The sequence below is a fragment of the Hemiscyllium ocellatum genome, chromosome 5 (assembly GCF_020745735.1).
Source record: "Hemiscyllium ocellatum isolate sHemOce1 chromosome 5, sHemOce1.pat.X.cur, whole genome shotgun sequence".
Taxonomy (NCBI): Eukaryota; Metazoa; Chordata; class Chondrichthyes; order Orectolobiformes; family Hemiscylliidae; genus Hemiscyllium; species Hemiscyllium ocellatum.
Genome location: NC_083405.1, coordinates 97,786,337 through 97,802,319, shown reverse-complemented (window position 1 = coordinate 97,802,319; position 15,983 = coordinate 97,786,337). Strand labels below are relative to the sequence as shown.

Sequence of the window (15,983 nt, the reverse complement as noted above, 5' to 3'; positions counted from 1 at the left end):
AATTTTTTCTGACATATGAATTCATTTAACATTTCATTTGAGAAACAAGACCAAGACACTGGATTTATCCTTGTGGCTGTATGAAACAGTAGGGCGACTGTGGTAAATCACACTCAAAGGCCCACACACTGCCATTGTTCAGCTGCGCAGATTTGATGCGCAGAAAGGGGCAGATAGCTAGTGGATGGGATCAGAGAATCAGACAGAAGTCTGCTGAACCTAGTAAGGAATCAAAAAGGGCCTGTTGGGAAGGAACGAACACGCAGAGGAAGTTGCAATTTTCCTTGTGTGAGCTAAGGGTGCTCTCTGACCTTCTTTGTTTAGGTTTGTGTTAATTAAAATATGACTATGTATTCATTGATATATATAATGGACCTGAGTTATGTATGGAATATATTATATACCTGTATATACACACACATATTACACGTACAAATATGGGGTCTCATCTGCTTTTAATAGGCACCTTTACTGCACGGAAGCATGACAATGGTGGCCAGCCGGAATAGTAAATAAGTTTGGAATTGTTCAGCAAGAATGAGCACTTTTTAAGGGCACTTCACCCACTCTCAGTGGACAAGATTAACTAAAATCCCCTTGATAATTTTATTTACCATTTCTGATTTCTTGTCCTTCTCTGTCCTTTTCACCTAATAGATCTCGGAAGCCAGGAGTCCATTTGGTATAGATTTTGCTGTAATAATATGCATCTTGACTTTCTACTTACTTGACTTCCTTTTTACATGGCAGCTTATCTGTATTCAGTACTGTCTGTAAGGACATGGCTGCAGGTTCACAATTCATCACCCAGGGAGTCCAGGCATATGGCACAATGAGGCCATTGAAAGAGCATTGTGTTACAGGCAGTTTTCCGAAGGGTTTTTTTTCTTACTAAAGCTATCAGGAAAATGCTATAATCTGAAGACTAGTGCCAATACCATCAGACAGGTTAATGAATGCCTCATCTACAATAATCAAAAAACACTCAGAGTTTCTTTAATTTTTGCTCCATCAAACCAGCAATCTGAGATATTTTGTTCATATTCAAATTAATGCTTTTCATTTAGTTATATTTATGTCTTCTTTAAACACTGAATAACTCTGAATTTGGCCTGTGTTTTGCAAGAGAGAGTATGATGCTAATTGTTCTACATTGTAATCCACGTGTAATAAATTAAGACTTAAGAAAGCTAGAATAATTTGAGACAGATATTTTAATTAAATAAATAGGAATTATAAAGCCAACTATTATGTGCCAAAATGCCCCTCCTGGTATATGCATACCACCATGTTCATTATTTCCCAATATGAAATGTAGGACTATTTTCAATATATTTTGTATTACAACCATTTGAGATTAATGCTGCAGTTGGTTTAAGGATTCGTTTGTCACCTGCAACACTTGTACCATGCAGTTTATGTTCTTAGTATAAATACCTTAATTGATTGTATATCAGGTGTATACAATTTTAGTCTACCAATATGGGACTTATAATTCAATCCTTGCCCTGACAAGAAGATTTTGCAAACAGTAAAGAAGGCTGATATGAATATTTTCTCTTCCCTTGATTGAAAGACAGTTTAACCTAAACACGCAAGCATGAAGGACATGCCTCAGAAATGAATAAGTCTAGGTAGCTTCCTAGAAAGTGGTGTTATTACTCATCAATTCACCACTTATGGCAAGTCAGTTTAACAGAGCAAAAATGACTGATGATGTTATTACCTCAGAAACGTCTCAGGTTTTAGTAAGGTATTGATGCGGTTGACTATCCAACTGAACAGGCGACCATATAAAGCCTTGGCTGTCGCATCTCTGACATCAGTTGCTTTCTCTACTGTATTGGGTCGTACAATTGTTTCTCCTCGAGTCACTACACAATGAGAGGTGAGAGCTTCCTGCAGCTCATCAGTTTGGATATAGAGCAATGAAGAGGCTGGAAATGAGTAAAATACATTGGAAAATTAAAGAGAAGAAAGCACACAGCAAGAAAAAAAAGATAATGAAAACCAACCTCAAATATTTAGCTTTGTCCTGAGTAGATTTGATCAAGGCAACATTTGAGAAGATGAGAGTGATTCCACACAGAGGTAAATCTGACAATGTGTAAAAATGTAAAACATTCTATAATGGATGAGGAATCCATGTTATACCTTTTCCAATTCCATTTCCATTCAAGATTCTGTTTCCCACTTCCAAAATACACCTCACTCCCAACAAAACTATCTTCTATCATTCCTCCCATCTCACCCACTCTGACCCCTTCACACTTCCGTGAATCCTCCCAGTTTTAATTTGGTCCCAAGGAAGTCCTTTTAAAAGGTTTTCTATGATTCAGCTGTTCGAAGGACATAAAAAAAAAGGGAACCAGCTGGCCCACAGCCTATACTTTACAAAGCAGTGATGCTCTATTCATTCTGATTCTTAACACTTTTATCCCATCAGCATCCGTGGAATCTTCTGAGAGAAGTGAAAAGGAAGATAAAATATTCAAGGCCAACAAGAGAAAGGAAAAGCTCCTCTTCAACCATTTAGATAATCAACTCAGAAAAAAAGTTCAGCTTTAGTTTCAAAGTGTGCACTAAATCAGCACACCCAGCATGAGCTAGTAACAGGTGTTACTGTCTCAAGGGCTTCCCAGGTCAGGCCTTTGTTTAAAATGCCACTTTGATGCTAATGTACCTCTTTCATGATCAGAAGAAGTTAAAACCACAGCCTTTTGGAAACAAGGTGGGATTTTGGTCGGTGCATGTCCCTGATGATTTTAGTAGTTTGCTCAATTAGTTTGAGCCAGAATATAGGAACTGTACTTTGTATGGTTTACTTTATATAGAATTGTCCTTGTAATGTAATCTAATTGGGGATTTGCTCTGCATTTGTTACATAGCAATGTTCAAGAATCTTAACAGCTTTAGATACTGTAATACTAAGATCTTACACTTCTCAACTAACCTTAGCTGCATTTTTTTGAGTTGTCAGTGAATTCATTCTCATTAGATTACTGTTTTTTCCTTCCATTATTGACACTGCAGTGTCTATACTGAATGTTCCCTCCCAGTTTGTTTTTATTTTAGTCAGTGGTGGATTTGATGGAGAAATCAGCCTATTTAACTGAGGCATCAATATCAATTTAAAAAATTTATAGATCTCTGCTCACGTACTGAGTGATAATTTAAAGTTAATTACGGGAACAAAGTCAACCATACGCTACATATTTTTAATTGGAGTTGTGATGTGAAACCCAAAATGCAAATAAAATTGCTGTAGCTTTATTTTAATAATGTCAATAATTTTCAACTTTTTCAAATTTCATCCCACAATTGAATAAATTAAAAATAAAACTCCTGGCCTGATTCCATTCACTGACAGAGAGGACCTGTCTCCCTTCAGCACCAAAATTAGAGAGCAACTGCACAGCTAAAGCAAGACCAGCATATGCAAAGGGAATCTAAAGGTCATTAATTCTCCGTAAATGTTTGTCAGGAGCAGTGGGGTCAATTAGGAATGAAAATGGATATCCATCGTTGTAACAGAAAGCATGGCTAAGGTATTAAATGAATACTTAGCATCAGTTCACCAAGAACTACAGGAAATGAGGAGTTTGACAAGATAAAATAGACAAAAATGTATGGTATGAGCTTCCCTCCAATGAGGCATTTTATCTGTTTGCCGCAATGCTTATGTTAGCTGTGATATCATGGTACTGAAGAATCTAACAGGCTATGATTACAGCTAACTATTGTGTACAAACACTACATTCTTTGGACAAATAAATAGGTGGCCAATATTAAGCTGTTATGTTTGTAAAAGAGGGTCATGTTTTCAGTAGGGTGTCATGCTTTAATTGATATGAGGTAAGATGAGTGTTAGACTTTTACACTCTTGAGTTATATGCTGTGATACATTAATATTATTACAAGCATGCTTCTTAAATATATAATTCCATCCCGACTCTGAGACATAATACAATATTCCCCTTTACCAAGGTAAAAAAAATCCTAAAATGGATATACAAGGCTCTACTTAGGCACATGTTGTCGATTTGCCCAAGGAATGGGCAGAGAAAAGCAAAGAAAACAGAGTTTACAGGAATAACATTTCAAAGCTCAATGTAAGACTTTGGAGAACTCATTCTGATCCAGTGATCATACACCTATCTGGAGATGTATGTATTCCTCAAGGTTAAGTCAATTTTAATAATAGAATCCTGGGCCTTATAAATTGAGACAAGTGCTACAAAATCCATGAATTTATATTTAACATAAATAAAATGTTAGTTCATCCCCAACTGAAGTATTATACCTAATTCTGGGAAACACACTTCAGAAAGATGTGCAGACCCTTTAGAGGATACAGACATGATTTACTAGTACTTACTTGAATAAAGATTTTCCAGAGATAAGGAAAAAGAAGTGCGGGGGTGGGGGGATGTTTTAAAGCCAAGAAAAACTAACAGTACCCAACAAAGAGGACGGTGAACCACTGAGGCATACAGCACAGAAACAGGTCCTTTGACCCCAACTCGTTCATGCTGACTATGTTTCCTAAACTGAACTAGTCCTATTTGCCTCCATTTGTCCCATATCCCTCCAAATGTCTCCTATCCATGTATCTGTCCAAATTTCTTTGAAATGTTGTAATTGTACCTCCTCTACTACTTCCTCTGGCAGTTCATTCCATATACACACCATCCTCTATGTGAAAATGTTATTTCTCAGGTTCCTTTTAAATCTTTTCCCTCTCACCATAAACCAATGCCTCTAGTTTTGAACTCCCTTACCTTACTCCCTCCAAGACCTTGGCTTTCCTTGGCAAAATAATTTATCTATGTCCCTCATGATTTTATAAACTTCTATAAGGTCACCTTCTAATTCCATAGAAAATAGTTACAGCCTGTCCTGACTCTTCATGTAACTCACACCTTCCAGTTTCAATAACATTCTTGAAAATCTTTGTTGCATTCTTTCCAGTTTAATACCATCTTTAGCAGGGTGAACAGAATCGTACGCAGTACTCCAAATGTGGCCTTACATTGTTTGGACTGTTGTCCAATTGTGGTTTGTGGTCTACATCTCAAAGCTGCCAGTGTACTCAGAAGGGTGGCACAGTGGCACAGTGGTTAGCACTGCTGCCTCACAGCGCCAGAGACCCAGGTTCAATTCCCACCTCAGGCGACTGACTGTGTGGGGTTTGCACATTCTCCCTGTGTCTGTGTGGGTTTCCTCCGGGTGCTCCGGTTTCCTCTCACAGTCCAAAGATGTGCAGTTCAGGTGAACTGGCCATAGTGTTAGGTATGGGGCAAATGTAGGGGAATGGGTGGGTTGTGCTTCGGCGGGTCGGTGTGGACTTGTTAGGCCGAAGGGCCTGTTTCCACACGGTAAGTAATCTAATCTAAAAAAAAAGGCTGGTAGTCCCAGCAACCCCAAACAGAAGGGGTGGCACAGCTGAGACAGCAGGATGAATGATGGAGGCATCATGCAAAAAAACCTCTTGAAGCCCAGGAAGGGGAGGATTTTTTTTTTACCTTGGTAAAGGGGAATATTGTATTATGTCTCAGAGTCGGGATGGAATTATATCAAGATTGGGGAGGGAACGATGAGTCCTTCCTATGGGATGGCCACCTTGCGTACAGGCAATGCAGTTGCCCATGGAGTGATAGATAGAGACCACCTCCCCTCTGCCAGAAACCATTGAAATATTTCCAAGGTGTAGTTGGTGGTCTGACAGCTAGGAAATACCAATGAAGGCAGAAGATGGTCTTTACATTAGTCTTAAATTAGCACTGTAACTGCACCATAGGATAAAGCATTCAGGAAGAAATAATAAGACCTCTGCTAAAAAAAAGTGCACTGAAATAATTCTAGGTGATTTTAATACACATATAGATTGGATAAATCAGGTTAGCAAAAATAGCCTGGAAGATAAAGTCAAGAAGTGTTTTTTGTAATAACCTCCTAAAGCAGCATGTTTGAGATTCAACCAGACAGCAGATTATCCTAAAATTGATAACATGCACTGAGACAGGATTAGTTTAAAATCTCATAGGAAAGGAGTCTCTGGGTAGCAGTGATTGATGACTGAGTCTAAAGCTAAAAAAAATGATGAATTAGATAAAGACAATTATAAATAAATGAGATTAACAGGTAGGACAGTAGAGATGTGGGACTGACATTTAAGGTGATGTTTCATAGCACTGAGCAAAGATACATTCCAGCAAGAAAGAAAGAAAAACTAGGATCTATTTTTAAGGGAATTATTGCAGGGCACTTTATACAATCAGACATTGTGAACATAGTTTTGTGAAAGAAGGCTGTGTTTGTCTAACTCATTAAATTACTTTAAGAAAATAGCAAGCAGAATGGATAACAAGGAAATCTGTAAATATGTTATACTTCCAAAATCAGGAGCATAGATTAAAGTAATTGGTAGCAGGATTAGAAGAGAGTTGTAGAATAATTGCCTTCACCCAGATAATCATAGGGGTCAGAAAACCACTGATTGAAAAGCTGATAGATGCAAAAATCCCCTTTCTATTTATGATAGTGTACTTGAGATCCTGTAACCACAATACAAAAGCACAGTATCACTAGGATGCTACTTGGTATGAAGGTTATACAAATATGCAAGTATGAGACAGCGCAGAGGGAAGTACACCATATTCAGTGATTTTGGGGCCTAGATAGAAGGGTCGTTCTTGCAAGCCTTCCATGCCATAAGATGATAATGGTCCATCAAAGTTAATCATCGCCTGTGTGGCTCAGAATCCCCAACATGGCCCTGCACACTCTGCTGGTTTTGTCGCAGAGGAAAGCTACAAGCTCAGAAGGTGCCCAACTTTAGGTTTTTGTTTTGTGTGTGTACTTCCTCAGCCTTCTAATCAACTGAGTTTTATCTTCTGCTTGTCGTTTTTAGTGCTGTTCAGCCAGCCTCCAGGGTCACTGAAATCAGCAACTGTCTGACAGTTGGTAGTGTCAATGTCTGGCATTTTCATATCTCACTTGCAAGTGACCTGGTAGCTGCAGTCTGGACTCCCAGGTGGTTGTGACTCAATGGGCAGTTTATAGGAAATCCATTTGATGAACATAGAGTCATAGAAATCTACAGCACAAAAATAGATCCTTCGGTCCAACTTGTCCATATCCAACAGATATTCTAAACATATCTAGTCCCATTTTCCACCACTTGCCCCATTTCCCTCTAAATCCTTCTTGGTCATATACCCATCCAGATGCGTTTTAAATGTTGTAATTGTACCAGCCTCCTCCACTTCCTCTGGCAGCTCATTCCATGCATGCACCACCCTCTACATGGAAATATTGCCCCTTGGGTCCCTTTTAAATCTTTTCCCTCCCATCCTAAACCTATGTCCTTTAATTATGCAATCCCTGACCCCAGGGAAAAGATTTTGTCTATTTACCTAATCCATGTCCCCTCATGGTTTTGTAAACCTCTATAAGGTCACCCCTCAGCCTCTGATGCTCCAGGGAAAACAGCCCAAACCTATTCAGCATCCCCTGTAGTCCAAATCCTCCAAGCCTGGCAACATTCTTGTAAATCTTTACTGAACCCTTTCAAGTTTCACAATATCCTTCCGATAGGAAGGAAACCAGAATTGCACACAATATTCCAAAAGTAGCCTAACCAATGTCCTGTACAGCCGCAACATGACCTCCCAAATTCTATAGTCAATGCTCTGTCCAATGAAGGAAAGCATACCAAACACCTTCTTCACTATCCTATCTAACTGCGATTCCACTTTCAGGGAGCTATGAACCTGCATTCCAAGGCCTCTTTGTTCAGCAACACTTCCCAGGGCCTTCCCATTAACTGTATAAATCCTGCCCTGATTTGCCTTTCCAAAATGCAGCACCTCACATTTATCAAAATTAAACTCCATCTACCACTCCTCAGTCCATTGGCCAATCTGTTCAAGAGCCCTTTGTGCTCTGAGGTAACCTTCTTCGCTGTCCATTACGCATCCATTGCTTAGCAAAGTATGTATATTGATTATCATGCTACAGACCATCTGAGTTGGTCACCTTGTTTTGCCAAGAGATGCTGCAACTATGTCCCTGAGATAGTGAAGCAGGAAGCTGTTTAGCCATTTCTCCTGCTTAGCACATGGTTTGCAGGTCCCACCACTTCAGTGGTGTGCACTAAGGACAAAGCCTTGGTAGAATCACAGTTTGGTGTTCTCAGTCATAAGGTCACAAACATAGGAACAGAATTAGGCCATTTGACTCTGCTGTATGATCAAGGCTGGTATGTTTCTCAAACTCCATTCTCTCCATAACCCTTGACCCCATTACCAATCAAGAACCTATCTATTTCTGTCTTAAGTACACTCAATTTCAGTCAAAAGAACTACAGATGCTAGAATCCAAGGTAGACAAGCAGGTGGCTGGAAGAACACAGCAAGCCAGGCAGCATTCAGAAGGTGGAGAAGTAAATGTTTCGGGTGTAAATGCACTCAATGACATGACCTCTACAGCACTCTACAGCAATGAGTTCCATCGATTCACTACCCTCTGACAGAAAAAATTCCACCTCATCTCAGTTCTTTCATATTCTTCATTCAGCTTGGACATAACACCTACAGTTTTTGTGATGTGTGTGTTGATTGCAGCATCAAGTGGCAGATCACTGAGGTGAGTGTGGAGTGTAGCTATCAACAACCTCCAGCATCACAGTTACAATGATGATAGCTGACAGTATGGTGACATCCTGGACCACAACATTAGTCTTCCTGATAGTGATGGCCAAACCAAGCACTAGTTGCACAATTGTCTTAAAGCTCAAATGAGAAAGGCTGAATAGGTTTTCATAATTTCGGATTAGTAAGTAGATATACCCTATAGATGATCTGAAAGCAGATGGCAGTAGCAAATAGATGAATAAGCCAAAGAATGGCAATGCAAGAACATAATACAACAATGGATCTCAAAGGATTCCATGTTGTCCCATCTTAGCTAATCCTAGCTGTCAAGTTGTCATGGAAAGAGGAGATCTCAGCTTCGGCAGGCCAACAATTTTCTCCAACTGTTTAAATAAAATACCTTTGCATATATTACCAAATGTGTTAGTGAGATTAATTTGATAAAATTAATATGTACTATTTTTATATCTAACTGGTGTCAGTGCTCTAATTTGGTGGCATGGTTTGTTCTGAAAGAAAGTGTTAATTATACAAAGTTCTTGACAGCATCAAAGCTCAAGTAGTATCTGATCAATTCTATTTGATGTTTACCGGGTCATGATGTCAAAGGCAGGAGAGCTGTACATCCTTGTTTGCAGCCACTCTTGCTTTGAAATCTCCCAGTAGCAAATTATCTCTAGATTTAGGGATTTTGTTGAAAGTAATGTCAAACTTCTCAAAGAATTGATTTTTATTTTACCAATGACTAGGAGCATAGTATTGTAGCAAAGAAACTTATGAAGTTAACTGGCTCGGACTGAGTTGAGAGAAGGATAGAAAGAACAAGTTCTGAACTATTTGCCTGATTACATCTTCAAAAGTAGAGATTTGCTCACAGCGGAAGTACACTGTGGTCAGGTATTACCTCTAAACTATTTCCTTGGCAGTTGAACATGCAATGTAGCCATTGAAACAAGATTAATTCTGTAAGAAATTTAAGAAGAGAGGGAGGAGATTTTTGAGGCTGTAGGAAATCTGGAATCACAGAGGAAAACAGAACATCCAGAAAAATAGCACAAATTGTCAAAACATGACATACATTGTTTCTATGCAAGCTCACCTCTCCTTTACCAAACTGTATAGGAAAACCATGAGAACTCTTCTGAAACTCAGGGCCATAAACGAGTCACAGGAACACTCAAATTCGTTATAGAAAGACAAGCATTGAAAATTATGTGAAATGAGAAAATACTAAGATGAACTCATTAGGACTACATTTCTAAACTGGAATCTGTTTGGCGAAGTATTGTATTTTAATTGTTCTCCTGATTTTATTAATGTGAAATCAGGAGGGCCATAGTCAGGTACACTGACCCCTTCACCTACCACTCTGTTCACAGTCCCCACTCAGTGAGTGACTCTTGCTGCAATCACAAGGTATGTCCACATAGACTCTTACAAATTTTTATAGATGCATCATCGAAAACATCCCATCTGGATGCATCACAGTGTGGTATGGCAACTGCTCTTCTCAACATTACAGAGTCAAGTCCCCCGGTCTCCCATCCATTGACTTCATCTATACTTCCCGCTGTCTCAGGAAAGCAAGCAACATAATCAAACCCCTTCCACTCTTGCTATACACTCTTCCACCCTCTTCCATTAGGCAGAGGATATAAAAGTTTGAATACACATGTGAACAGATTCAAGAACACCTTCTTTCTCACTGTTAACAGATTTTCAAATGGACTTCTCAAATGTTGATCCCTCTTTACACCTTCTCAGCAGCTGTAATATTTGTCCTGCTCTCTGTTCTGTTTCTCTGATGCACTTGTATAGTATGATATGTTTGTAAAGCACATAAGACAACACTTACCACAACAAGGAATCAAATCAACCAGATGACGCTCCACATTGGGATGATACACTTATCAATTTATTCTGCAGTTACAAGATTATCCTTTTTTTTACATAATGCACGTGGGAACTACAACAGATATACAAATTGTTACTCGTAGCTTACCATTTTCAAGCATTTCAAGATTGACAATGTTACTTTTGTCAGTCTGGTGTTCCGTCACAACTGAGGTGAACTCAATGTTGCCGATATTCAATATGGCTGCCAGAATGCTGTATATGTTCCCCAGTTCCTGTAGAAAGGTGTTCATTTACGAATTTAAATATTAACTGAAAGTATCATTATGCATATGAAATTATGTATTTCACAACAAATACTGGTAAGAAAGATGCAATTGAAATAAAAACTAGGGAATGGCAAAACAAGCTGTCAACATTCTGTTCACTATTGTGTGTTTAATTTTTCAAAATGCCCTCGATAAGTTATCAAATAATAGACTTGTGACCAAGTTTCTAAAGTGTGGAGTCAGGGGACAAATCACAGAATAGATAAAGGCATGATTACAAAATGGGAAACAGTGAGTTGTGGTTACATTCCAATATAATGAGCACATTAATTTCCAACTTTAATTTTTTTAAACTGTTTTATTCTCCCTCTGGGAGGTAATTGCTTAAGCAGGTAAAAATTAGAAAGTGGTGTTCCACAGGATTAATGCTCAAACTGCTGTCCTTCACCATTTATATAAGTAATTTGGACTGAAGAATCGGAACAGAAATTCTAAAATTTTAGCCATCCAATTGGGGGTGTAATGACGGCAAAGAAGCACTGAGACAAAATACAAAGAGGCACGAATAAACATGCTGAATTGATAAGCAGTTATCAAATAAACCAATAAATATTGAATGCGGGGAGTTGTATTTTGGTAGGAAGAATAAGGAGGCCACATATGGTTTGGATTTCAGGGGTGGACCTGGAAGACGGCCAGAAGTGGATGCAATTAATAAAAGCCCACCCCTCAGTGTAAGATGGGGCAGTAGGTAGACAGGCTCAGAGTGGAACCTCTCCCATGAGTGGGAGGCAGTCCCACTGGGACCATCCAACCTCATGAGCCAGTAGCTCTCGTACCCTTGTATCAGTGCCAGAACATGCTCAGGGGTGCTGCTGGGTCTACAAGCATGATTATACAGAATTTTAATGCCAGAGTTCAGTCCTGATCTTTAAGATGTGGAGGAATTGGCCAGTCTGCTCACATTATTCCAAGCTCATTCTGACCAGAGCCTTATATTACCTCAGCAGTACATCTCTGTTCTTATTTTCTAGCCCTCTTGAAATGAAGACTGACATTGCATTTGCCTCCCTAACTGCCAACTGAAACTGCATGTTAACCTTAAGAGAATCCTGAATGAAGACTCTCAAATCCCTTAGTGCTTCCAAATTTCTGAAGCCTTTCTCCATGTAGAGAACAGTCTAAGCCTCTATTCTTCCTATCAAAGTGCATAACTTCACACATTCCCTACAGTATTCCATTTGTCACTTTTTGCCCACTCTCCTTGATGGTCCAGGTGCAGGTCAGAGCGTGGGAAGTTGTCCAGGAACTGCCAAATCACGAAGACATCAGTACAGTTTAGACATAGGGAAGGTGTTGCTATTTGAAGGTGAAACCAGAACTATTTCTACCTGAATTCTTTATCATGGTTTGACTTTCTAAAATCCCAGCTGATACTTCATGAGCAATTTAACTGTGTCTACATCCCATCCATAGTAGTTCAATAAAAAGGATACCACCAGTTTCTGAAGGTAACTAGTGGTAATGAAAAATACCATTCTGGCTAGTGAGGACCACACGATCAGAGTTTATAATAAAATAACTTATAATTAAAACAAAAGTGACAGATACAAATTTTCTACAATGGTGATAGAATGACAAGTGAGAGAAAAAAGATGTTCAAAGTATGTCACAGTTAGAAGAGACTCCTGTTATGCATTATAAGGTTAGAATATAAATAAGGATGAAGAAGGGCAATCAATTCATCTTAATACATCAATCCAGCTAGGCATCTGTTTATATCTCAAATGATTCCAGTGCATTGGCTCTATTCTGTTCTCCCAGAGTTCATGCTATTTGTTCATCAGTATCTTATCAAATAAGACAATAGATAAGCCAGTTCAAAGGATTCAATGCTAATGCTTGAATGTTTCCAAAGAAAATGGTGCAGGTCTACCTCCAGGGTGAAACCAATGACTTTGAAACACTGCTCGAGGGCTTCAAACTGGACCTTGTAGAAATAATTAGTTACAATTTCTTCCATCATTGTAATTTTCTCATCCTGAAGATACCTAAAAGATTTTGTAACAGGTTAATGATCAAATCTGATACTAAATTAAGCAATGCAACACACAGATGGGTATGTCAAATTTGTCAAAGTGCATGCATCATTATTAATACAGTGCAAAATGGCTCTGGTCTCTCAATATGTGCAGTAAATACTTCTCAATTATTTTTCATTCTGTGCTGAATGGCAGGCTGAAAGATTTCTTCATGAGTCAAGAACTGAAAAGTTAAAATAAAGCCTTTTTTAAAAATGTTTCCCTTATCAGAACTATGGTATTAACAAAATTCAGAATGAAGTTCTCATTGGAGGTCAAACTCCAGCAGTGCAATAAAGACCATGTCAGCCTGAACTCAGTGTTATAGCCTCTATAAGTCAAATTACCTTGGTGGTTGACCTTTGGACAACTTATAATGAGCCAGCTTGTTCTTCTGCGCTAGGCCAGCATAGATATAATAGAAAATATGGAAGTTTTTCTCTCCCCTGCAAAAAGTGGAAACAAGTAATAATGCAGAAATTGACCCCATCATTTAAATTCACAATGCCTCTTATTGTTTTGACACTCTCAATGGATGAGGCCTGAGATACTGAAAGTTGCTTTAAAACAGTAACAAAGATTTGTTTCTTTACTTACGGAGCCTGGTGGATGACTCTTGATTTCTCTAGCAGGTACTCTGAGATTTGAGCCCCCATGACTGTCCCGCCACTGGTAAACCTCATTTCCAAATACTTGCCAAACCTGCTGGAGTTGTTGTTGATCACTGTGCAGGCATTTCCAAATGCTTCGAGTAAGCTGTTTACCTGGAGAATCTTCTCCTGCAACATCCTGTTGTTGGTCTGTAAGACAAAGATTCGCTGGAAAATTTCCTGAGGAGTAAACTTAAAAAAGAACCTGGAGCGTATTTTTCATGACCCGTTTTATTTGTGACTTTCAAATCGCGCTGCTCACCATTCCCCCACCCCAGCCCCTCAATTGGGTTGGTCCAAACAGGAGCTTTCCAGCAGTTGTTGTTAATGCTGATCCATTGTTAAGAGAACCAATTCTGTTGGTACAATAAGTATTCTTTCTTATTGCTTCTTTTAGAGATGAAGTGGAGTACTATACATATTTATGTACTTTCGGAGCACCACTCCTTCATCAGGTGATAGTGGAGAGCTCACTCCTAACACACAGAATTTATAGCAAAAATTTACAGTGTGATGTAACTGAAATTATACATTGAAAAATCGATTGTTAAGTCTTTCATCTGGTTGAATACCATGATAGTTTCAATGCTTTCACATGTAAATCACAAAGCCTTTTTTTAAAAGTTGCATTCCCAGGTTAGCTGTAAACAACAGGTGATGCTAGACAATATTGGTATTCAACGAGGTAAAAACAATGACTGCAGATGCTGGAAACCAGATTCTGGATCAGTGGTGCTGGAAGAGCACAGCAGTTCAGGCAGCATCCAAAGAGCAGCAAAATCGACGTTTCGGGCAAAAGCCCTTCATTCCTGATGAAGGGCTTTTGCCCGAAACATCGATTTCACTGCTCGTTGGATGCTGACTGAACTGCTGTGCTCTTCCAGCACCACTGATCCAGAATATTGGTATTCAAACAGGTGAAAGACTTAACAATCAACTTTTCAATGTATAATTTCAGTTGCATCACGCTGTAAATTTTTTGCTATAAATTCTGTGTGTTAGGATTGAGCTCTCCACTATCACCTGATGAAGGAGCGTCGCTCCGAAAGCTAGTGTGTTTCCAAATAAACCTGTTGGACTATAACCTGGTATTGTGTGATTTTTAACTTTGTACACCTCAGTCTAATGCTGGCATCTCCAAATCATATATTCATGTAAACACTGATCTCATCTTAAAACAATCCCTAAGGTAATAGATCAAAAAAGTAACTTCTAGTGTATTATAAGTTACCATATTTCCAGTAGTTTCTATTTGTCAACTAAAGCAGGAAGACTGAAGAGCACTTTGATGTTTTGAGGTAAAGCTTAGAGGCTCAAGTCTTGCTGTTTTGAATGGTGACACAGCGCAATACCCCTGCATCAAGGCATAAGTCATGGGCTGGGACCTGTCAGTGTGACATTTTCCAATTGTGGCCCTGCATTTTCCTTTCTTTCTCTTGGCCCCTGAGCACCGTTGGAAGTACATGCCCAACTGCTACTGCTGCTTTCTCTCCCAGGGTGTGGGAGGTTGGAGGTGGCCCTTAATAATCCAACCACACCTGAGGAAGAAGCGGAGCTCCAAAAGCTTGCAATTTCAAATAAGCCTGTTGGACTATAACCTAATGTCATTTGATTTTTGACCTAACAATATAGAGGGAGACAATGAATAGCTGATGTGGTGGCGATTCCCCTAATCGCCTTGCAGATTCATTTGGGAACCATGGTAGATGTGCTGTGTGCATGTGTTTTAGTTAAAAGTAAACTTCTCAATAACATTACCTGTATAAAAGTCAACTTCCTTAACAATTTGCTTCAAAGATGGTCTCAAAAATTCAATTTTTACTTGAGTATTTCTGAAGGGCTCACTTTAAAAGCAGCATGGTAGAGGAATTCATATAACAGTGGGAATCACTGTCACTCTCATTAAACAGGAAATTGTATGCATTCCTTAATGTGGAAAAGAAAGGATCAGTGTGTTTCAAAAAGGTGGACTTGGTTTAAAAAAAAGGAAATGAGACTTAGTGATGACTGGCTGCATTCCATGCAATCAAACTGAGGTATGAAGAGGCTTTCAAGTTGAATTTGTTGATCTTAGCCAGATCAACTATTGAGTGGATTTAGAGGGAGGTGGGGGGCTCTCAGCCTTAATTGCCAAGTAATGATCTTTTCTTTAACTTACAAATAGTAGCATGTGGGCAGGTTTGACTTTGGGGGTTGCACCGCCCTCTGCAATATAATATCCCTTACTCTTTCACTGTCAGGGTTCATGCTGTAGCAGTGCCACTTAGGTACAGTGCCAGAGGGTTACCAGCTTCTGTCTAGTGCATTCCCAAAACCTCAGCTAGCTTCAGGACAGAATAATGTAACAGCGAAGAAGGCTGTAAAAGCAGAGGGTCAGAATCCAAAATTTTGTAGACATTTGGCTCTTGCAGAAAATGTGATGTCATTTTACATTTTCTTTTGTGGACTGAAAGGGTAATTTACTTCATAGTT

General features: G+C 39.0%; 1 protein-coding gene across 1 annotated transcript in view; it reads right to left on the bottom strand.

Annotated features, from left to right (window-relative positions):
• myo3a (myosin IIIA) overlaps window positions 1-15,983 on the bottom strand; it is a 180,296-nt gene that overhangs the window by 132,591 nt on the left and 31,722 nt on the right. The window contains exons 6-10 of the mRNA XM_060825714.1: window positions 13,459-13,691; window positions 13,209-13,307; window positions 12,717-12,831; window positions 10,660-10,786; window positions 1,727-1,937 (exon numbers count right to left, since the gene is read on the bottom strand). Coding sequence (XP_060681697.1) covers window positions 1,727-1,937; window positions 10,660-10,786; window positions 12,717-12,831; window positions 13,209-13,307; window positions 13,459-13,691 — 785 coding nt within the window. The remainder of the gene's footprint in view (window positions 1-1,726; window positions 1,938-10,659; window positions 10,787-12,716; window positions 12,832-13,208; window positions 13,308-13,458; window positions 13,692-15,983) is intronic.